General features: G+C 33.8%; 1 protein-coding gene across 1 annotated transcript in view; it reads left to right on the top strand.

Moving 5' to 3' along the window:
* The first annotated feature begins 427 nt into the window (after positions 1–427).
* Positions 428–24,927, top strand: part of POSTN (periostin) — a 35,067-nt gene continuing 10,567 nt past the window's right edge. The window contains exons 1-17 of the mRNA XM_032150424.2: positions 428–546; positions 1,877–1,975; positions 7,002–7,066; positions 8,627–8,784; positions 11,153–11,317; positions 12,213–12,359; positions 12,857–12,998; positions 14,210–14,422; positions 15,039–15,173; positions 16,617–16,765; positions 18,435–18,571; positions 19,145–19,275; positions 19,782–19,912; positions 20,019–20,121; positions 20,229–20,296; positions 21,339–21,384; positions 24,466–24,546. Of these exons, the coding sequence (XP_032006315.1) occupies positions 428–546; positions 1,877–1,975; positions 7,002–7,066; positions 8,627–8,784; positions 11,153–11,317; positions 12,213–12,359; positions 12,857–12,998; positions 14,210–14,422; positions 15,039–15,173; positions 16,617–16,765; positions 18,435–18,571; positions 19,145–19,275; positions 19,782–19,912; positions 20,019–20,121; positions 20,229–20,296; positions 21,339–21,384; positions 24,466–24,546 (2,089 nt within the window). The remainder of the gene's footprint in view (positions 547–1,876; positions 1,976–7,001; positions 7,067–8,626; positions 8,785–11,152; positions 11,318–12,212; positions 12,360–12,856; positions 12,999–14,209; positions 14,423–15,038; positions 15,174–16,616; positions 16,766–18,434; positions 18,572–19,144; positions 19,276–19,781; positions 19,913–20,018; positions 20,122–20,228; positions 20,297–21,338; positions 21,385–24,465; positions 24,547–24,927) is intronic.

Genomic DNA, 24,927 nt, shown 5'->3' on the forward strand with positions numbered 1-24,927 from the left:
TTCTGATGTGAACTGCAATAAGATCTAACAATAGTCTTGAGCACACAGACATTATACATTCTACTCTGAAAAGGATTGCAGAATATCTCTTAAAACTCAACAAAAGAATTTTTCTTAAAAACCCTCTAAGATACAAAGGAATAAAACTGAGACATAAACATGCAGTGAGTCAATTGTTCATATGATTAAAAATAAGTACCTTCTTTATAATGAAAAGGAAAAGTAGCTCAATTTGTTCCTTAAATATAACTAACCAAAACAAATCTTAGCTGGCAATTTGAAGTTGCTGATGTTTCTTGGAAAGAGTTCAGATTCTCAGGTTGATGCAGTGTTCCCTCCCACAACTCTGACATGTATATAAATTCTGAGCTCTGCAAAGTCCACTGCCACTTCTCTTCGGGGACTAACTGCAAAGGAGAGACTCAAGATGATTCCCTTCTTACCCGTGTTTTCTCTACTATTGCTGCTTGTTGTTAACCCTGTAAATGCCAACAATCATTATGACAAGATCTTGGCCCATAGTCGTATCAGGGGTCGGGAACAAGGGTAAGTGAGTGGTTTGGTTTTATAAACCGTTTTTCTTTTTCCTTAACTTGTTATATGGTCAAGTATGCATAAAGTTTCTCATATATGCCTCAGGGTTTTTTTTTCTAATTATTATAAAGTAATAGGAAAAAAAGGAAAATGTGAGTATTCTGTGATTTATCTATGCACTTTTAAGCTTTAACACTTAATTACTCTCTAAATAACTTGAATATAACTGCTTTTTTCTGAAATGTTATATATAATTTTAATCTAATTAACACAATTTAGCTGAGCATTCTTTTATGATTCCATTTATTTATGTTTTTATTTTCTTCCAAAAATCTGAAATTGAGTTTTCAAAATTAAAAAATCTATTGTTAGGAACTATCATATGTATGTAAACAGCTTTGAAATATCTCACATGATGTTGGAGAAAATTTTATTTAAATTACATATGAAGGTTAAATACTGGGTAATTTAACTAGTTCTCTGAATTCTTTGAAGCATTTAAATTACTTTTAAACTCTGAATTCTGTAAAATTTGCAAAGGTAATTTATATTTTATAGAACTAATGCAATTACAACTAAGCATTTTTAAAATTACACATAATTTTGTAACTTATCCAACCATTTATAATTTTTTAAGTGGATCTTGGCACTTCTTCCTATGCCTCACAGGGATTTTCATAACGTTCACAAGCTTCTTTGACTTATAGTGAAATAAGACCTCTATCCCTTTAAGAGGGAAAGGGGAACCTTAAAATTGTGACAGAGGATGTTCTAATCTGTTACTTCCATTCAAAAAGATAAATTCTCCTTTGTGCAACCATATTATTTCAAAGTTAATTTGAGCACTCATTTACTTCTGTGATTACTTACCTAGAAAATTACAGAGTATAGTGTCTGTGTACATAATAAATCTTGTCTCTTTTGCTCTCTGACCTCTCATTGTTCCAGAGAGCGCTAAAGTTATGGCCATCCTCCAAATGAACACGTTTGGTCTAAAAAGCGTCAGTAGATTATCTACTATTAAAAGTAATAGGGCACATAGAAATAAAATTATGTTAATACTGTTTGAATACTCCTATTTGTTTAACTTTTTGAAACGCTTGTATTTTACTCTCAGAAATGAATAATTTTTCTCTCCCCCACCCCCTCCACCTCCTATAGACTTTCGGTTTTTCAACAATTCAGTAGGATTATCTCAATAATTAGATTTGTGCAAGGCTAGAATCTTGTCTTTGAATATCAAATCCACATCTCAACATTTTCATCTATCATCTGATCTTTAGACATGAAAAACTAGTCATTATTAGGACATTAACTTTTTTCCTTTCCCTCTATCCTCCAGCCCAAATGTCTGTGCCCTTCAACAGATTTTGGGCACCAAGAAGAAATACTTCAGCACTTGTAGGAACTGGTATAAAAAGTCCATCTGTGGACAGAAAACGTGAGTCTCTTTTTTTTTTTTATAACATGTCACTTCCAAAAACAACATCATGATATATATTAGCCTTCCCCTGGGTGTACACATCATTCTTCTTGAAAATACTGACCAAAATTGTGGGAGTTATTTAAAGAAAACAAAGGAATACATACTTGAATAAAGAAGTTCTCCCTGCATCTCCAGTATTACTATTAGAACTCAGATTTCTTCCTGAATACATGTGACGTGGAGGCCAGAAGGAAGCAGATCACATGGCTCAGGATTGGGTATAGAATCCTTGTGAGTGAATGATGTTGTTTCTACTCCTGGTTTGGCCCTCTTTTATCTTAGGCAAGTCACTTAACCTCTGTGACTTAGTTTCCTCATTTTATAAAAAAGTGGGCCAGAAGAACAAACTGATTTAAAATATCAGAGTTTCTGAGGCAAAAAGTTAATGTTTGCCTCTAGTCATTTGGAAATTGTCTAAAGTATTCCAGTTTACCTCAGAGTTTTCATCAAAGTTTAAAGTTAAAAAATACTTGAGTTTTATCTCTTTATTTAATCCAGTGATTCTCAGTTCAAGATGCTCCATCCCCAGAGGTCCACAAGGTGATAATGGAAGCTCATCATTATAGTTAATATCTCAATAGCCCAAAGGATGATTGTTTTAACATATGTTTCACTGATTAGTTTAAAATTTGAAAGTATTATTTATTACTTAATAGACATGCCTTCTGGTTTATTTTACCAATAAATATTGGTGGAAAAAAGTAATAAACACTCTGGACTTGTTAAGGTCAAGAACCACTCCTGTGATCCAAAATCTTTATTTTACAATGAGGGAGACCAGTCATAAACAGGGCAAGCAATGCAATCAGAAAGGTTTAGGTGCCATCTGCAGTCAAGAAAACAGTGCAAGTGGCTCCTTCCTACTTCCTATTAATTTGAAGTCCACCCTCAGTGAAGGCTGCCTTGAGAATCAAAAGACCCCAGGAAGAACTTGCTTAATACATCAGCATTAAAACTCAGTTACCCTAAGTTCGGGTGGAAGAATTGATCAGAAACTTATTTTTAAGTTAACAATATTGGTATAAATACTAAACATGGGCCAGGAGTGGTGGCTCACACCTGTAATCCCAGCACTTTGGGGGGCCAAGGCAGGTGGATCACTTGAGGCCAGAAGTTTGAGACCAGCCTGGCCAACATGGTGAAGCCCGCCTCTAGTACAAAAAATACAAAAATTAGCCGGATGTGGTGGTAGGCACCTATTTGGGAGACTAAGGCAGGAGAATTGCTTGAACCTAGGAGGTGGAGGTTGCAGTGAGCCGAGATAGCACCACTCTACTCCCGAATGGGCAACAGAGTGAGACTCCGTCTCAGAAAAAAAAAAAAAAAAAAAAAAAAAATACTAAATATGGAATCACTTAACCTCTTGTAGACTTACCTGTAAAACATGGATTTAATAGCTATATTATAGAGTTTCTGAGAAGATAAAATGAATTGATAAATGTGAAATTACTAAGTAACCATAATGCATAATATCAATTGTTCTTAAAATTAAACTCTTTTAAACAAATGCATAGATGTAGACAGGAAAGGAAGTTGTGACCAGATGCCTATTTGGAATGCACAAGATTGTCTTTATTTTCTAAGTAAGAACCATGTATACAAGACATTTAAGCTTAGCTGGGTTGCATCTCCACATGGTAAACAAGTCTAGGGCACCAGAGGACTTTGCTGACCATCCCCTGCTCATTGGCTTAATAGAGTTTCAACTTGATGTTATCTTTTGACCTGAACATTATTCCTATTACCGTGCAGACTTCTGCTAGACTTGTGAGTCATTCACACAATTATAATGCAATCAGTTGTTAACAATGATCTCTGCCATGCTACAAGCTAGGCCCCAGTAGGGACTCTAAGGCTCTGAGTTTTCCTCTTTGTTATTTATATTCTTGGATACCATGAAGCATATTTGAAATGCACACTAGCTAGATAAGAAAGGACCTTCACCCTGAAATGTTAGGGAGAATGCTTATTAAATCCTTCCTAGAAGACAGAAGAATGCCATCAATTTACTTTAACCATCTAAATATATGAGAGATGTCAAGGCTTGTACAGAGGCTATGCCAAAATTCTTTTTTGCTTCCCACTAAAAAAAAATCACTACTTTGAAGCCTGGCTTTCTTTTTTTTTTTTTTTTAACCAGAAATGTAACAGTGTCTCCTTTGTTCAATTGTATTAGTTTTTTTTTCTGAAGTGGCTTCATTTTCAAAAACATAGTTACACCTGGGCACTGAAATAAATGTAAATGCTAATTTCAAATAACCAAAGAAATCAATACTATTGACAGGAAGACTGACTGGTCTGCCATCTGCTTGCTTCTGCTGAAATTTCCAGAGATATCATCAGGACTTTATGATCAGATGACAGAAATGTTTGCCTTTCAGCTGAACAGTTGCTCTGGGGATTTGAGAAAAGTCAACTGAGCAGGCCTAATGAAAAACGTGAAGCTTCCTAGGGTCAAGATATTGTCCAAAATATATATTGGTCTAATGATATAGTATTCTGGAAATTTCCTCTAGAGAATGTACATGATATTTTTAGCTGGCATCTCATGAAATGTTAGATACTATTCTGAAAACAAAAATAAATTTCTCATGTTTAGAGCTATGTACAGCAATCTTTTTTTACTCTTGTTTTGCCCTACTGACCATATGGGAACATTGAGTTTTGGGTAGCATAAATGTTCTTCTGAAAAAAACGGCTTTTTTTTTTCTTTTTCAAAATCTCTGCTCAGAGATAACCACATTGTTCAATTATCCGCTGATATTACAATGAACTGTTGGAATTTCATCTCATCTACTGCATTAATTCTCTACATTATGACTGACCCTTGTTATATTAGCATTTGCTAATAATAATTTTTTGTTAAATTTCCTTTTCTAGTCACTATTTTACTTCAAGTATTATCAATCTATAGACTAAGCACATTTGTATCTCATTTTTTAAATTGTTTACAACATATGCTAAAGCTAATATATAAGCAATTATTAATCAATCTTTTGACATCCAATAATTAGATTTATTCACAAGAGCTCATGTAAATAAAATTATTTAGAGGCTCTATTATGATTTGCATAAGACTCCTATATACCTTGTATATGTTTCCAATACCAACTATTCTTCAAACTATATTAAAATTAGAGAATAACTTGAAGTGTGTATTTCCCATTTAATTTTGTCTGTATTTTTAGCTATCTATTATTCTTAAGCCAATATTTCATGCCAGGAATTTTTTATTAACAAATAGAGAATGAGGATCCAAGGTTATAAACAGGACTACAAATCCTAGATAATTACTTAGTGTAGCAGGGTTCAATTTGAAAACATTTATTTACTTTTATTCGACTCTATAAAATCATCTCTTACATCATTAAAATTTTTGCTTCTTGATAGTTTGCTTTTATCATTTTTATCATACTAAAAAAAATTTTATTCTTATACTTGGCAATCTCTTTCATGTCTAAATTATTTTATTCATTCATACTTCTTGAATACAATTAAGACAACTAGATAAAAAGCCAGAAAAGAAATAGCATCTGAATTAGCTGATTTATGTTTAATTAGTGAATTACAAAATAATAAATCTATAATTGTCATAATCTGTTTGACATGATATATATCAATTAAAAATTACAAAATGATGTGCATTTATTTTTTGCTTGTTATAATCCCCCTATTTCTAATTGTTTGTTTGATACATGTACCTTTATATTTCTATTGAAAGGAAACATAAGTAACTATGTAAAATTTGAGTTAAGATAGGCTATGTATGTTAGATGATGAAATCCAGAAAATATTCTATGAAATGTGAAAAAATAAAACAGGATTATATTATAATATTAATAATATAATTATATACTAATATAATCAGTTTTTATTTTGTAAGCAATTATATATATCATTTTAAATTACTATTTTCTCTCAAAATATAGTAAATTAGATAAACTTATTTTTGTATATCGTGATATCTTGAATTTTCTGGTCTCTTACCTTATTGCCTATAGAACTTAACACATTTTGTTAACTTTAAAAAGGATGCCATTTTCTTGAATACTAAACTCTAACGTTAAAATAAACTTACTTGGATTATTTTTATCAAATTTTACAAAAATAAAAAGATTTTAAAGTTTATATATAATATAATACAATTAATAATTCTACCAACAATTCAAACCAAATATAGCATTATTTTATCTAGCAATGAGATAGCATGTTATGGACTCCAATGGGTCAATGTGTTTTCTTATGTTCCCAATTATATTAAAGCACATTTCTAGCCATTGTTAGTTTACAAAATGATGTCAAAAGCATTATTTCATTTGAGATTCACAATTACTCTGTGAGTAAATATTATAGCTACTATATTCATGTTAAATGCTTGGGGAAACAGGGACTCCTGTTGATTAAATGACTTGCTCAAGGTTCACATGTCAACCAAGTACTAGAACTGGGACCCAAATGTCATTCTTCTGGATCAACATTATGGAACTTTTCTGTAGTAACATGAGACTGTAGTGAGAAATCAAACTCATATAAATATAGAAAAAATCGGCCGGGCGCGGTGGCTCACGCCTGTAATCCCAGCACTTTGGGAGGCCGAGGTGGGCAGATCACGAGGTCAGGAGATCGAGACCATCCTGGCTAGCACAGTGAAACCCCATCTCTACTAAAAATACAAAAAATTAGCCGGGCGTGCTGGCGGGGGCCTGTAGTCCCAGCTACTCGGAGAGGCTGAGGCAGGAGAATGGCGTGAACCCGGGAGGCGGAGCTTGCAGTGAGCCGAGATCGCGCCACTGCACTCCAGCCTGGGCGACAGAGCGAGACTCCGTCTCAAAAGAAAAAAGAAAAAATCAGGGGGAAGAAAAAACCTGATTCTTAGAATCTCAACAAATCTAGTCAATAAATGAAATATTTTGTCAAATTTATGTCAAAATGTATCCTATTTAGTTTCTCATTTTAATATTAATTTTCTTCCAATGTACAGGACTGTGTTATATGAATGTTGCCCTGGTTATATGAGAATGGAAGGAATGAAAGGCTGCCCAGCAGGTAAAATCTCAATTTCTTGAATTAAATAAGGAATTATACGCAAAGAAAGGATTGAGGTGGCTTGTGGAGAAGCCAATTGTGTATGTGTGTATTCAGCACCATCCTAAATCCAAGATATATCCCTCCTATTTTTGTGTTAATCATGAATTTATCAATGATAAAATATAAGAGCACATTTCTCATGCACTGGATGCTGGGCAATACAACAGAAACTTAGTCATAAATTTAAATTAGTTCAGCTTCCCTTCAGGAACAAAACTCTTTACAAAATCCTGTTCTTTGAACTTGTCTAGGAACATGGAACTTAACTACTTGGCAAAACTTCATCTTCTCTAGTTGAACAGCTCTGATTTTATAATATTCTTTATATTGAAATTTGGTTTCCTCTACCTCTGCCAACTAGAGAAAAAAAAATAGCTCATCTATTTCCTCTTTGAAATGGCAGCCATTCAGATAGTTCATGCCAATCACCATGCCTTTCCTCCAGCTACCTTCTCTTCTTGATTAAAGTCTTCTGTTCTCTGGCTAACCATCCCCAATTCTTTTAATATGACATAGACTTTGAAGCCCTCCCCATTATAACACCAACCCCAGAAAGTCTCTAGTCCAGTAATCTTTTTTCTGAATATAAACCTAGACTGATATTTAAAGTCCATCCATGTGGGTCTGAGCATTTAAGACAATACCAAGATAAGTACCTGATTTTGGGACACCTTGTACTTTGGATAATGTCATTGGTAACCATGTTACATCATTAGCTTATATTGAATTTGGAATCAATTAAAATTGATTACAGGTTTTTTTACATACACTATTAAGTCACGTCTCTAGGATTTGTTTTTCTCAATTTAGGCATAGGAATTACATGAAACCTTGTTAAATTTAACCTTGTTCATTTTGACTCAATTTCTCCATCTTTTTAGGGTCTTTTAAAATCCTGGTTTTATACTAAATAGTTGTGTCACCAAATCTAAGGATATTCACAAATTTTAATAACCATTGATTCTATGCTATTAATCAAATTATACTAATTTTCAAATAAATAGAGTCGGAAAAAATAAGTTGACGGCACATTACTAGATAAATCCCTTCAGGCTGACATTCACGCGTGAATCTTCTGACGTTCGGGAGAAATAATCTGGAAGGATTAAATATTTTAAATTATTTGCTCCCAGAAATTATAATGAAAACAAGCAGGCCTACATACTTTTAGGGACCCAAATCTATAAAAATGATAGATTTAAATAACAGATAATATTGAATTATAACTGAATTATTATTGACATAGCAGGATTGAGATCTAAATAGGTTAAATGTTCAACCAGGATGAGTGTTTAAATTTCTTTTCCTCAACACAAAGGATATGTAAAATATTGTTTTTCAGTAGCATTTTATTATTTAGCACTCAAAAGATAACTTTTATATAAATATGATTATTCATATAATTGTATTGCTAAAATTATTAAATGTCTTGGGAAACATAGCATAAAGTTTAAATGATTATGAATAATATCCTGAGAATATTATCCTCAGTACTGATTCATTTCTTGATTATTTCAGTTTTGCCCATTGACCATGTTTATGGCACTCTGGGCATCGTGGGAGCCACCACAACGCAGCACTATTCTGACGCCTCAAAACTGAGGGAGGAGATCGAGGGAAAGGGATCCTTCACTTACTTTGCACCGAGTAATGAGGCTTGGGACAACTTGGATTCTGTAATTCATTATTTTTATCAATATATTTATTTTTTGCTGTTATTGTTATTTCATTTTAACTGATGTATTAACTTGGATATTAGTAGAAATCTTCATCTTTCTATTGTACACATATGAGAATACCTAAAGGGATGATTTATTGAGGGAAGTAAAATATCTTAATACATCCACAAATAGAATAACCCTCCAGGAGACTTATACGTTAATTTTTTAAGAAGGGGAATCAAGAATCATCTAAAAGGGCACTTACTATTCTATTTTGCTCCTTTCCTCTTTCCTGTTTGTTTGTGAGGATATGTATGTAATTTCAGATAACATGTCTAACAGAAAGGTAAGAAGCCTACTGAAATTTAAAACTATCATAAGCTGTATTATACAGCATTATTTTATTACATATGTTTAATTATATGTATATATATGGATGTTCAGGTTGTCAAATTTGTATACATGTATGTGGATAGTTAAATGAAATGTGAAAATACATTTGATTTTCAGACTTTTGTGCACAGTCTAATTTACAATGCCTTAAATTATTACTCAATTTCACAATCTATAAAACTGATATAAAAATACATTCCTACTTTCTACTAGATATGGAGATGAATTGATAATTATTACTAGAGTCAAATATACATAATAAAATGTAGGCATTATCTTGCTACATTAGCTGTGTGGTTAATTGCTTGATTATAGAAATCGCTCCTCTGGTTGTCTTTCACCGCATCTCTAACCACCTCTCCAGTTCGTTTTGCTGACTCATCTTCTTCCTTGCTTAAAGAATTGAGCAATGAGAACACGTGGACACAGGAAGGGGAACATCACACACCGGGGACTGTTGTGGGGTGGGGGGAGGGGGGAGGGACAGCATTGGGAGATATACCTAATGCTAAATGACGAGTTAATGGGTGCAGCACACCAACATGGCATATGGATACATATGTAACAAACCTGCATGATGTGCACACGTACCCTAAAACTTAAAGTATAATAATAAAAAATAAAAATAAAAAAAAGAATAGAACTTATAAGAATTTCTTCCAGCAACTTGACTCTGCTCTTTAATGCACTTATCATGGTTTCAACTATCACTTTAGTGCATACAGACATTAAACCTATGCTTGTTGTTTGGATTTGTTTCTTCTTGGAACCCCAGTAGAATATTTCTACTGTTTATCTTAGTATTCATCCTCGGATATACCATCTGCATCTTTAAACAAAAGTTATCTAAAACATATGCAATTTTCTTTCCCCCCATAAATAATTGTTTTTTTGGTGTCTTTTCCCCACAATTGGCAGTACCAGTCTCAATGTTCAGACTTGAAATTTGTAAGCCATCCTTACCTCCCCTTTCTCCAATTCTTAAAAACTGCTGTTAGCCTTATCTCATGTTTCATCTAAAGTGATCCCCCTAATATTCTAATTTCTGCTGTACATTACCACTCAACCTTCCTGAAGCCTGGTTCTAATCATTACATTCCAATGCCACAAAATCTTCAGTGGTTCCTCATTGCCAGTTTATTTCATTCCTTCTTAGGGCATTAAAGTCATCCATGTTATTGTCCCACATACCCTTCTAAATTTCTTAGTATTATCTGAGAAACATAAAAGTATGTATTAACCAAACTGGACAACTTTTGCTCTCTTGGCGTTCACGCTGTGTCAGCACTGGACTTAGAAGACCACCACACATTCCTATTCATTTAAATCTCATGGTCTATCTCCAAACTACTTCTGAATAGCTGTTCTTTCTTATTTGAGCTCTGAAAGCATTTTTCCCCTCTGTCCTATATCTTACTCTGTCTACTTTTACCTTTTACCTACTGCTATATGATAAACGGTTGTGACTTTTTGCTTTACTTATCATTATATTTCCCATAGCATTGAGTAAAGCATAATATAATACATGGTGTTGGATAGATAAAAAGGTACAGGATGGTTGAATTCTTGAATTTGTTATGGAATAAACACGAAACCCTTGTTAAAACTTAAGTGTTGCATACAAATATAATGTCATTTTTGTTTTGTTTTGTTTGCCATTTAAAATATTTTAAATATGTGATAATTTCATATCTCCCTTTCTTATCATTTTATTATTTATATCAAGATTGTCTCTTCTTCAACATATTCACTTTAAAAATTGTGTTCTGTCTAAGTACTGTATCACATTCAGGATCCTTAACAAAGTATCTGAACTTACAAAATTCCTTAACCAATTAGAATAATATAATTTTAAGTTATTTATGTCAATTTTGTATGACCATCTGATAATGCAATGAGAAAATAGCAAGAGACTAGAAATAGGGTGATCATAAGACTTTTACTAATGTTCCACAATAAATTGAATTTCTATCATTGCAATTTTTCCTAGGATATCCGTAGAGGTTTGGAGAGCAACGTGAATGTTGAATTACTGAATGCTTTACATAGTCACATGATTAATAAGAGAATGTTGACCAAGGACTTAAAAAATGGCATGATTATTCCTTCAATGTATAACAATCTGGGGCTTTTCATTAACCATTATCCTAATGGGGTAAGTTTTATCAGTAAAAATTACACTTACGAAAAATACCTTCTTTAATTTTGCCTATACTTTTTATATAATGCTTACAAAAACAATAAAATGCTAGTGAGAATAAGGTAAGTGCTCTATTATGACTTTACCCCCAAATCTAGGGCATGTAAATTTCCAATCTGGTTATTAATTTCTACTAAAGAGTGATTGTAAAGGACAAATTACATGAACAGTTCATTGACAGTAGACAGGTATTCTAAAGAAGGAAATTTTAGTAGCTGATGTGTTTGAAATAATTTATTGTAGTAGCAAAAAGAATAATCAAAGAATGAGTGTTCTTTTACTCCCCCTCTAGCTACTGCATTAACTGAAGTACTTGTATGTTTGGATCAGATTTTGTGGGAAACTGCCAACGGGGTCATAGGACTTTTTCCACAGCCAGCCAAATTATCAGGGACAAAAGAGGTCAATGATGAAACAATATTTAGGAAGTTCTTGTAATAGAACTAGTTATGTCTATACAATAATTATTTATTTCTCCCTCTCGAAACTTAAATTTTAGGACTGATTAGACTTCTTTACATAATTCATTGACCCACATTAAAAAGTTTATGACTATTTGCATAAAAGAGAGGGAGAAAAGCAATAATTTAAATGAAAAAACACCTTTGCCTTATGTTGTTAGATATGTTAAATATGACTAGACTTGGCTTCTCAGCTGGTTCCCTTTTACAGTTTCTTTTTTAGATATAACAACATGTAAATCTTCATCCACAGCGTTTACATTTAGAATGTAGTTTCCTGTATGTTACATTTACTAGTATAAATGAAAAACTGGCAATATGGGCTTGCAGTCTCAGTGGTCAATGGATACCTCTGGTTTCAGCACTTTGATTTTTCCAAATAATTATAGGTTGTCACTGTTAATTGTGCTCGAATCATCCATGGGAACCAGATTGCAACAAATGGTGTTGTCCATGTCATTGACCGTGTGCTTACACAAATTGGTACCTCAATTCAAGACTTCATTGAAGCAGAAGATGACCTTTCATCTTTTAGAGTAAGTCCAAGAGCAGATTGTCTTGAGTCATTGAAATCCCTCCTCTTTTGTCAAAATCTAAAAACAAAAAAAATGCTATTAAATCTGGCAAAAAGGTAACAAACATATTTTTTGAAAGGACTACTATTTTCATTTTACACAGGAGAAACTATCTCATATGAAATAATAATATTTCTGTGGACGTGATAGAGTAATGGTTAGTCATGTGACTGGCGTGTATTTAGCACATTTAGAACGTGTTCATCTGTTATTATACATACTGCTGGATATTGCTACAGTCCCACAAACATGGGCAGAATTCTCATTCTTGCAAACACAATTTGAAGAAAGTTGGAAAAGACGTGGTTGTGTCAAAAAGTAATATCTTGAAGATCTAACAACAACAAACCTCTATAGTGTAGGAATCAGCTCCTTCATATCAGCCTAGGCTAACTGTGTTGTAATTTTCTTTTGGATTTACAATGTGAAAGTCTCTGAAAAGCACATTTGTGTTTCAGGCAGCTGCCATCACATCGGACATATTGGAGGCCCTTGGAAGAGACGGTCACTTCACACTCTTTGCTCCCACCAATGCGGCTTTTGAGAAACTCCCACGAGGTGTCCTAGAAAGGATCATGGGAGACAAAGTGGCTTCCGAAGGTAGTTAAATGTCTTCCTCTCTAAGGAGTCTCCCAGCATTCTGAGAAGGGAATAAAAAAGAGGCTAGTCCTTGCCAATAATATTAGTTTTAATAAGCAAAGGCAAGGAAAAATTTTTATTCTGAGATGTATTATAAGTCTTCGAAAAGTCCTTAAAAGAGTAGGCAGAGTATAATTCTTAAATAATAAGAATACTCTTAAGATCACATTCTTTCATATTGCTTTCAAGTAAATAAGTAGTAGATATTCAGAAGGATTAGCAGGTGTTGGAAAGAAATATTAGATCATCAAATTTTAATATTGTATGCATGTTATGCAATGCTTTTAATTCTGTATTTATGCCAAAAGATATTGAGCTGTGAGAACTGTGTGGTTCTCTTGGGCCTCTAATTACTGATACACAGAAGAATTTGGTGGCTTTCCAAGCTTCCTTTCTGTTGTCAGATAGGTTTTACATTGTGCTTGCATACTTCACTTACTCAGCCTATCCCAAAATACATTGAACCAATTTAAGATGAGAAAATTTTAGGATGCAGGATAGATATAATGTAGTTGAGGCGTAGATCCCTCCAGAGGTCCTTCAATAAATCATCTTTATTTGGTTACTTTCTAGAAGTTGCCTTCCAGAAATAATTTGTCTTATCCTCAACCTCTATCAACCTCATTACATGTTATGTACAAATATTCTGCCATGAGCAGCTATTACAAGATTCTGCTCTTGGGTATTTTGGAATTTAACAGGCTTCCCTTTTTTTCTCTTTTGGTAGAGAGGGATCTTGCTGTGTTTCCCATTATGGTCTTGAACTCCTGGCCTCAAACAATCCTCTCACCTAGGCCTCCCAAAGTGTTGGGATTACAGGTGTGAGCCATTGTGCCAGTCAAAGGTCTTCTGAAAGGAACAATTCTTGCTTTCAGATCAGGAGTTACTTTTTTATGATAGCTAGAACTTAACCTACCACGTTTTCTAATACTGCACCAATCATTTCTTGAAGCTGATCTCCTCTTATTATTCCTACGAAGCTGAGCTGTTTCTATTTTATAGTTGATAGGAAAAAACTTCTAGAACATAAACAGGATTTTAAAGCTGTTTGTGAATCCTTAGGTCTTACTACCTTTTAAGGAATACTTAGTTCCACAATGAAACACATCTTTTCAGGGTTAAATGTTATTTCCCTTGATCTGAAAGCTAGCTATTGTTATTGTATTCTCCAGCTCTTATGAAGTACCACATCTTAAATACTCTCCAGTGTTCTGAGTCTATTATGGGAGGAGCAGTCTTTGAGACGCTGGAAGGAAATACAATTGAGATAGGATGTGACGGTGACAGTATAACAGTAAACGGAATCAAAATGGTGAACAAAAAGGATATTGTGACAAACAATGGTGTGATCCATTTGATTGATCAGGTCCTAATTCCTGATTCTGGTAAGCAAAGTTTTTTTTGTTTTTGTTTTTGTCTTTTTACTTACTATAATTTACTAATTATGCTGTCTCAAAGAGTAAGTCCACGAAAAATGAATGTGCAGTATAAAGAATGGCATGCAAAGCACTAACACAATAAATAGTGAGCTACTTGAGCACTCCATGGATAGGCAGTGTAGTGATGGGCACCCCATGTGTGAATCTTGGGCCTTCTAGGGTTTCTGACATCTAATATTTATAAACGTTTTCACAGTGCCAGAGTTTTTCTTGGAAACAGAAGGGAAGATCTAACCAAATGGTCAGCTTTGGATAAATGAAAAAGCTATGGAACTCACAGTGTAGAGAGAGAGATGAGAGATGAACAATAGAGAATTAAAGAAACATGTAGTAGGAAGATAGAAAAAATATTTTCCTTCTGAAATTCATTGTGATTATCAACTCCCACCAAAAAAATGGAAGTGGAACTCTCTTATTAGGGAGGAGGAGGATGTCTTATCACATTGACATTGCAGTAAATGGCTTACAATATTAGAAAAGAGTCAGGAATTGATTTACTAGTTTCATGATGGAGATAATAGCAATGATGACATTGTTGGGATGGTGATGGTTTATTTTTCAGCCAAACAAGTTATTGAGCTGGCTGGAAAACAGCAAACCACTTTCACGGATCTTGTGGCCCAATTAGGCTTGGCATCTGCTCTGAGGCCAGATGGAGAATACACTTTGCTGGCACCTGTGAATAATGCATTTTCTGGTATGTGCTGGACACTGTTGTTCCCGCTGTCTGCCTACACACCTTTTTTTCTTTATGATGATTGTTTGCAATAAGAAATAATAAATGTTTTATGAGGTGTTGATTAGTTTCTGCATTGGCTACACATACAATGTGTTAACACTACATGGTCTCTACTAAAATGTTCTTCATTTCAAAACATTTCATTATAATGGATAATAACCTACAGAGAGTGAAAGTTTGTAGTTAAGACTATTCAGGCCAGGCGTGGTGGCTCACACCTGTAATCCCAGCACTTTGGGAGGCCAAGACAGGCAGATCACTTGAGATCAGGAGTTTGAGACCAGCCTGGCCAGCATGGTGAGAACCCATCTCTACTAAAAATACAAAAATTAGCCAGGTGTGGTGGTGCACTCCTGTAATCCCAGCTACTCGGGAGGCTGAGGAAGGAGAATTGCTTGAACCCAGGAAGCAAATGGGGCCACACACTCCAGCCTGGCGACAGAGTGAGACTCTGTCTCAAAAAAAAAAAACAAAATTAAAAAAAAAGCATATTCCGTTTCTCTGTGAATCTAATATTTCCAGCACAATAAGGATGCATTGATAGATCTTTAAAAAAATAAAACTGATTTGTTTATTTGATACCAACATAATAATATTTAGAAATAAATAGGTATTTTGCATCTCAAAATTTGGACAGTAAGGGTATCAAATTACAAATAAATAAAATGAAGAGACTATTATACACTTCCATATCATGATGGAAAATAGCATATATAAATATTTCACCTAGTAGTTGCTATTCATAGACCATGTTCAGATTCATGCAACCTTCGACCTTTCTCAGGAAAATGATTTCACAGACATATTTAAATTGTTAGGCAACATTTATTAATTAAAAACAGGTAACACAATTTTTTATGTTTTTCCAAATGCTAAATTATGATATAAAAACTATTGATCAAAAAAATTGAATTCCTAGATATCCTGACTTTCTTCTTTGTAATAATCCTGCCCATGTGTTTTGACAATAACCCATATTTAAGAGGTTGTTTGCTTTGATTCTCTTTCCAGTAATCAAGATTAATTTACAACGGATTCATCAATAGTTCTTTCATGTGACTAATGGATATCTAATTATCAGACAAAGCCTTGGCCACCATTAAGGTTTAGCATTTGCCAGTGACTACTATAAAACTATGCAGCCCTTACAGAGGTGAAACTCATTGATTGAACTGGTTGGAACTGTGTTATTGTCATTTAATACAATAGGTCACAGAGTTTCTACTTGGTGAATTGAATTGTTAGTTTTTAGCATTTGGTTGACTCATGTATTATATGAGTGCAAAATCCATGATATTAATAATGTCAGGGATTATTTGTTTATATGATTCTCTCTTACCAGAAGAAACTTTAATGTTTTCTAAATAAAATAATGCTCTTTCTTAATGAATTTATTTACAGATGATACTCTCAGCATGGATCAGCGCCTCCTTAAATTAATTCTGCAGAATCACATATTGAAAGTAAAAGTTGGCCTTAATGAGCTTTACAATGGGCAAATACTGGAAACCATTGGAGGCAAACAGCTCAGAGTCTTCGTATATCGTACAGTAAGTGAATCACAACAAAATAAAAAGTCTGTCAAATGACATGTCAAATAATGCTGCTTCAATGAATATTTCACAGAATTTTACTAGTGTGGTTCTAACAGTAAATATTCATAGAAGCATCAGGGAACTGGGTAGCTTGGGTGAAAAGACTGTGAGCAAAGTCCACAACAAGTGCTATGTATTCAAAACTCAGATAATCTGCATGTGTTTCATTATGAGTAACTTTCTGTTCTAGAGCATCAACTATTTTAAATTCCAGAAAGCAGTAAATTTTTTAAAATAAACTTTTCCTTTGCAGAGTACTTTAAAATTTACAAGGTAATTCTGTTCTCTGCCTACACACCATTTTTCTTCATGATTGTTTGCAATAAGAAATAATAAATGTTTTACAAGGTGTTGACTAGTCTCTGCGTTGGCTACACATACAGTGTGTTAGCACTATGTTGTCTCTACTAAAATGTTCTTCATTTCAAAACATTTCATTATAATGAATCAAATATGCAGGTGATCTTATACTGTAAAATAACCAGTCAGCATCTGAATCTTTTTTGAATGGCTTTCAAGATAAACTTTTATTGACACATAGAGATTTCTGGACTCTATAAAAGGGTCTTAATATAGTTTTTTTTAAGAGACAGAGTTTCACTCTGTCACCCAGGCTGGAGTGCAGTGGCACAATCATAGCTCACTGTAACCTTAAACTCCTTGGCTCCAGGGGACCCTCCCACCTCGGTCTTCTGAGTAGCTAGGACTATAGGTGCACAACACCACCCTAGCTAATTTTTTAATTTTATTTTTCTTGAGACAGGGTTTTTCTATATTTCCCAAGCTGGTCTCAAACTTTCAGCCTCCAGTGAACCTCCTACTTTGGCCTCCCAGTGTGCTGGGATTATAGGCATGAGCCACTGCACCCAGCCCTAACGTACATTTTGCTGCAGGAAAATTTATAGAAATATTGCTTATCAAAATTACAGTGAAACTAATGGTATGTTCAGTATTTGTCCAGATAACAAGTACAGCTACAGCTAAAAGACTTCACGGGAAGTCAGGCATTACCTAGAACTGAATCTGGCACATGTCAGCAGCTCCCTGCAGCTACAAAATTCCAAACATTTTAAAGTATGCATTAAATGTGCTGCACTTTAAATTTTGTATATACAAATATACTTGTGTGTATATATATGTATATATATATCACATTTGTTCAAAAAGCTATGAATACGTCAATGATTTGACTTACAGTGATGAATAGGGTCTTGCGGTCAAGAAAATAAAGTAAATATTTGTGAAGATCACTAAAAGCACTAAAGTGAGGAAACCTTACAGATAGTGTTGACCAAAAGAGGGTCTGGAGAAATAGTTCAAATCTGAATAGAAATTATAAAAAATGTAGAAGTGGGATTCCATGGAACTTTTGTAATTTACTGGCAAAATTACCTGCCTGATCCATAGGGTAGCTTGACTTTTAATAAAAAACCTGGCTAGATAAGAAGTGCCTTGTGAGTTTGTGTGAGTGATTGAAAACAGAGGAAAGAAGCTGTACCTGTGGCCTCAGACACCAGGCAGCCTCTCAAAAGGGCCGATCTGGAAACTTAATTATATAGTTACATCTATATGGGAAATTTCAAGCAAGGAAAGTGACACCCCATACCTTTCTTTCCTTTCCTAGGCTGTCTGCATTGAAAATTCATGCATGGAGAGAGGGAGTAAGCAAGGGAGAAACGGCGCTATTCACATATTCCGCGAGATCATCAAGCCAGCAGAGAAATCCCTCCATGAAAAGTTAAAACAAGATAAGCGCTTTAGGTAAGCCTATTAGTGGCACCTCCACAAAGAATGAGAGCTATTGGCATATTTTCGTTTCATAGGCAGTATCCCAAAAGGCATTCCGTCTCCTATATGGTTGAAAATGGAATTTAGAATAAAATGTTCATGCAAGTGTTTTCAAAATCGATACATGTTTTCACTGCTACTTTCTGGTACACCATGATATGATTTCACGTGTGAAAACAAATCTAACAGGCTAAACTACTTCTTGACATTTTTCTTTTAATTAGTTTTTAGAAATTGATGGTATATATAGCAAAGACTATTTTGTAGAGTATTACAAGACAACAATGCTTCTTTTTTGTTATGTGTGACCTTGTCAAGTTTTATAGGATGAAATCAGATGAAAAAAATTAAAAATTATATTGCATATTTCAATCATTTTTCATGATAAAATTTTTAACAGGTAAATTGTATTTGAAACATTTGAAAATGTATGAGCAGTTCTCTCATGCTTTCCACAATACATGGATTCTATTCTATTATATGCACCGTAGGTGAACATACCTAAATCTAAATCTGACAAAATACATATACATTCTTCCCACTTAGCACCTTCCTCAGCCTACTCGAAGCTGCAGACTTGAAAGAGCTCCTGACACAACCTGGAGACTGGACATTATTTGTGCCAACCAATGATGCTTTTAAGGGAATGACTAGTGAAGAAAAAGAAATTCTGATACGTAAGTAGAAGTGAATTCCAGATATTTTTCCTTTCATTTCAGGATCTCACTTCTTTCTCAAGCTTTCCTGTCCAGATGTCTGCCTTAAAAATGCCCCCTCTCTGGTATTCATGGCTAGCTTTAGTTTCCTTTTATTTCATCCACTTGGGATGTGTGGAGGGTCACTCAGTAATGTTCTTAAACTGCTTACTGTCATGTTGTTGGGCTAGATGTTCACTTATGTGGTTTATATTAAAGACCATGTAATTAGGGGACAAAGAAGAAAACAGTTATAATGTAGAAAATAATTAGATTTTTTCTCCCAGTAAGTTGGGTTCTATTTTGATTAGGTTAATTGAAATGACTCTATGTTTTGACATAGCGTCGATATCTACTTGAGAGAATAATGACATTATGAGAAAGTACAATATGGAAAAAGATAAAGACTAATAAGTGTTTTGTTTCTTAGTCCTTGTCTATCAAAAAGTCATATTATTCAATAAAAATAAACACATATTTTCCCCTAGGGGACAAAAATGCTCTTCAAAACATCATTCTTTATCACCTGACACCAGGAGTTTTCATTGGAAAAGGATTTGAACCTGGCGTTACTAACATTTTAAAGACCACACAAGGAAGCAAAATCTTTGTGAAAGAAGTAAGTTGTCTCGAATGAATTTATGATAGTGTTCATTCATCATTATTTATCTAAATATTCATCCTTAATGAAATTTCCTCATTGAAATTGCTTCCTATTTTGATAGGTAAATGATACACTTCTGGTGAATGAATTGAAATCAAAAGAATCTGACATCATGACAACAAATGGTGTAATTCATGTTGTAGATAAACTCCTCTATCCAGCAGGTTTGTAATTATTGAACTCATTGATAGGCTAAGTCTTTTTTTAATATGAGCCTCGATTTTTATTTTATGCTTTCTTACCAAGATTCATTTAATATTTCTCTTCATAGACACACCTGTTGGAAATGATCAACTGCTGGAAATACTTAATAAATTAATCAAATACATCCAAATTAAGGTACTAAAAGTTACTTGATTGATTGATTGATTGATTGATTTTGAGATGGAGTCTCGCTTTGTCACCCAGGCTGCAGTGCAGTGGCACGATCTCAGCTCACTGCAAGCTCTGTCTCCTGGGTTCACACCATTCTCCTACCTCAGCCTCCCGAGTAGCTGGGACTACAGGTGCCCACCACCACGCCCAGCTAATTTTTTTTGTATTTTTAGTAGAGATGGGGTTTCACTGTGTTCTCCAGGATGTTCTCAATCTCCTGACCTCGTGATCCACCCGCCTCTGCCTCCTAAAGTGCTGAGATTACAGGCGTGAGCCACCACGCCCAGCCTAAAAGTTACTTGATTTATTTCTAATATGTAGAACACATATTACAGGTTTAACGTAACAGTCTAGAAATGTAAGCATTAATAAGTAAATATATGCTGGGCTTGGATTGCTCTTTGTTGTTTATGTACCACTGGCCCACCTGTAAAGAAATGACATCATTTCTTCGTGGTTTTGTTCAACAAATATCTATTAAAAGCTACTCAGGATCAAGTATTGTATAAAGTGTTATGAAAAATATGTATTTAAATTGGACATGTCTTTATTCAAAAAGTTTATGGTCCAATTTTGAAAAATAAGATGGTACACAAATAACTAAAATCTTTGTATCATTCAATACTTTCACTGCAGAATATAAAGGAAAGAACATTCACTTATAAAAAATTGTCACTCATCACAGATTAAAGGGAATGGAATATTTTTCTTCTTTTTCAATGTAGGGTAAAAGTAGCGGGAAACATAAAATTGTGTTTAATAAATATATTTAATTTTGGATTAATTATTCTATACTTTTTAAATCTCTGAGTAATGAATCCAATGATTTTTATGCCCTCTGACCTGATAGCATTGAATTGGAAGACGATTTATATGAGGACTTCACTTCTATTAAGTGTAATAATAGCTTCACTATTTTTACTTTAATAAGAATTAAAGTGGTGTCATGGTTTTGTTAACACAACTATCACATTTCATGTTACTAAATATAAACATTTATTTTCAGTTTGTTCATGGTAGCACCTTCAAAGAAATCCCCGTGACTGTCTATAGTAAGTATATAATAAATATTGGCCATATGTGTGGCAAGGTATGAAAAAAGAAAACAATACATTTCTTTGTATTTACAGAGAGTATTGATAATCTGGTATTTAGAATTCCAAACTATGGCCAATCTCATTTCACTTGAAAAAAGGCTTGAGGTCTCAGATAACCGTCAACTCCAATGAATTTCTTCCCCACTCATTGGAAAAACAGAAATGATATGATATGAGAAAGACAGCAAAATATAATATTAGCATGGCAAAGAGCCAGGAAAAAGAAGACATACAAAGGGAAGGAATGGCGAAAAGACCCTCTAGAAATACCTAAAAATTCAGATGTGTGGACACAGAAATGACCTTAGCAAAGACTTGTTGTTCACGCCACCCTCAAGCCCTGAGCTATCTAAGGGCAGGCTGAGAAGCACGTGTTGAAGAATACCAATGTTTATAAGGTGGCAGTTCAAAAACTCTCCATCCAAAACTGGACAAAGGAACAAAAAAATCTGCCACGTGACAAATCTAAAGTTTCCAAATTCCAGGGCTCTTTGATCTCTGACACTACCAGATTATCAAAATTAAACCTCTACTACTTAACAATGATAAAGGGTACTTCATTCTCATAAGTGTAGTTAGTAGGATATCTTTTCCATCATGGCTTTTTCTTTGTTTATCTTTTCTCTCTCTCTTTCTTTCACTATAGCTTTCAAGCAGAAATTCTTTTCATTTTGTTTTGGCTCTGTAATTAAACACTCAACATGTATCAGTAGCTAAAACATTAATTCAATAACCACATTTATTCTGGCTAGAAAATCATTCCATTTTATACCATGAGCATCCAGTTATTTAATTAAGAAAATTTCCCTTAAGATTTATACTAGATACGGAAAAAGAGTAAAACCAATGTAAGGAGCAAAACAAAATGTCTGCTGCTCTTGTTGATTTCAATTATATAATAATTACATGCAATTCCAGGATCAGGCCAGCTCAGCACTGTATTAAAGATTTAATTGGAGTAGTTATGATTCATCATGGGAATACAATCTTGTAAAAAATATGTTTTCTGAAAATTAAGCAATCCTTATGGGCTCTATTCATCAGACATGTTATGTCATCTTTCTTTATCAAAGGTATAAATATATACATATACATATATATATATACACATTTCCACTACATTTCTTTAGCTTTCCTTCTGTATCCATGTTAGTTTCACTACTTTCTATATATGTGAATGCAATATCTTGATTACAATGAGCAAAAATATTATAATTATTTTCTGCTACTAAATTGCACCCTCACTCACAGAGCATAAGCTGCATTTTATTAAGACACACAAGTTCAATCATCCTTCCCTACCTACCTAGAGGCCTTGAAACAGCTCTAACATTTACATTTCAATGTAAGATGTTTCTTTTACTCCTCCTTAGATGGTATGCTGTTATTAAGAAGTATTTTACAATAGAAGCAAAGATAAATTAAACCAAATTTTCTATTTTTATATTTCGTTGTTGACTTGTTTCTAAAGTTCCTTAATTTTTTGCTGCATATTATCCTCATCCCCAAAATAACATCCATTTTAAAGTGTATAGTTGAGGGGAAGGATGCTGTTTTTGGTATAAGTTGTCAAATGTGAAACATTTGACCTGGAGAGGGCCAAAATCAATATTTAATCCTCAGACCTTCACCTGTCAAAACTAAGTCTGCAGAAAATCAAGATTGAAATGAAAACTACCAACCAACTGAACATCCAAAACGTCAAATTCCTTAACATGATGTAAAAAATGTAAGCTAAAAGTAATTAGTCCATTTTGATAGTAGCAATAGAGAGCCCTGTGTATTCGTATTCGACCTTCATGGAAAGGTTCTTCTGGGGCAAGACCACCTACTTGAACACACAGATTTGTTTGATTTTAGAGCTTCACAATTTGAGATCTCAAAATACAAAACTTAATAAGGCTAAAACACAGTCTCGATGAAGGCTAAGAACCCACATTAATTCAAAAAGTTGACACAGCTAAACATCTTACAAGCATGAGGTGAGAACTGCAGAAACCGAAGCTGTGCTAACCTCTCACCTCTGCTGCTTTGATGTGATCTGGGTGCACAGTTAGCTTCAGTGTGGCCTGTTATCTAACTGAACCATCTTTCAAGGCTTTTCATTAGAAATGACAAAAAGCCAGTTGCTCTGGCTGTGTGGCTTCAGAGGCACATTTCCAGTTAATCAGTAAAACCAAAGTCAACCGAATAGTTGACTGGTATTTAATTTAATTTACTTTTATTATAGATCCAGGTGAGTACACATGTAGGTTTGATGGATGGATATATTGAGTAATGCTGGGGTTTGGGCTTCTACTGAGCCCATCACCCAAATAGCAAACACAGTACTTAGTTCAAAGACTATTATCTTACTTAGGTAGATGACACATGTTTAAAATATATACCTTTAAATTAAAAAAAAAGAATAGTGATAACAAAGTTGAAAATTAAAGACATTTTAGCCTATAACTTAAATACTGATCATATCATGTTTGTTGAATAGAGCTCATGTCTGGCTGGCCGAACTTTATTCTTACTTTTAAATATTCTGAACTATGTTTCATTTTTTCCTTTCTATGTCACTGTTATCAGATGCATGAAAAACATTTTAAAAGGCTTTTTCTTTCATTTTTTCTTTTAATTGAGAAATAATCCAGCAATGCAATTTAAGATATTATGAATTGCATGACATTAATCATATTTGTCTTCTGTTGCAATGCAGCCAGTATTTTCAAGAAGTACAAAAGAAGGTAAAGCGCTTTAGTGGTACAATTAAAAATTACAGATTTCTAGATATAATTCCTCACTTTGTGAGTATATATTTCACTAGATCAAATTCAAGTCACTAGACTTCAGAGTTCAACACCTGGACATCAGAAGATATTATATTACATACCATAAATATCTCCTGTATCTGACTGCCTGAACGTATTACCACATCCTGTACCTTAGTATCCTACAGAGACAAAAAAGAAAAGGAAAAAAAAAAAAAAAAAAACCTTTGTTCAGGTCTTTATGTAAATATCTTTCATGTTCCACTTTCTATACTTTCAGCAACTAAAATTATAACCAAAGTTGTGGAACCAAAAATTAAAGTGATTGAAGGCAGTCTTCAGCCTATTATCAAAACTGAAGGTAAAAATCAATGTTATACATGGTTCCTTTTATTGTAAAAACATCCGTAAAAATACTGATTTCTATGAATGTATCTACATTCTTTTAAAAACTAACATGTTAAATGTTATATAACCAATATACCAATGGCATGCTCATGTAATTGCAGAATGCGGAGTGCAAATTATTTAGCAAAGTAGATGATGCATTCCTAATACTTTCAGTACATTTGCTTGTGCTTGATTTAATTTGAATCTAATTGGCATTGCATTAACTTAGTACACAGATACTCACTAAACAAATACATCATGAGTTTTTTTTTACCTTAGTCAGACTCCTTCAGTCTGTATACTCTTTATATTGCTTTGTTTCCAATCTCCCACATGCTCTTTTTTATAACAG

This window comes from Hylobates moloch, unplaced genomic scaffold (assembly GCF_009828535.3).
Source record: "Hylobates moloch isolate HMO894 unplaced genomic scaffold, HMol_V3 SCAFFOLD_4, whole genome shotgun sequence".
Taxonomy (NCBI): domain Eukaryota; kingdom Metazoa; phylum Chordata; class Mammalia; order Primates; family Hylobatidae; genus Hylobates; species Hylobates moloch.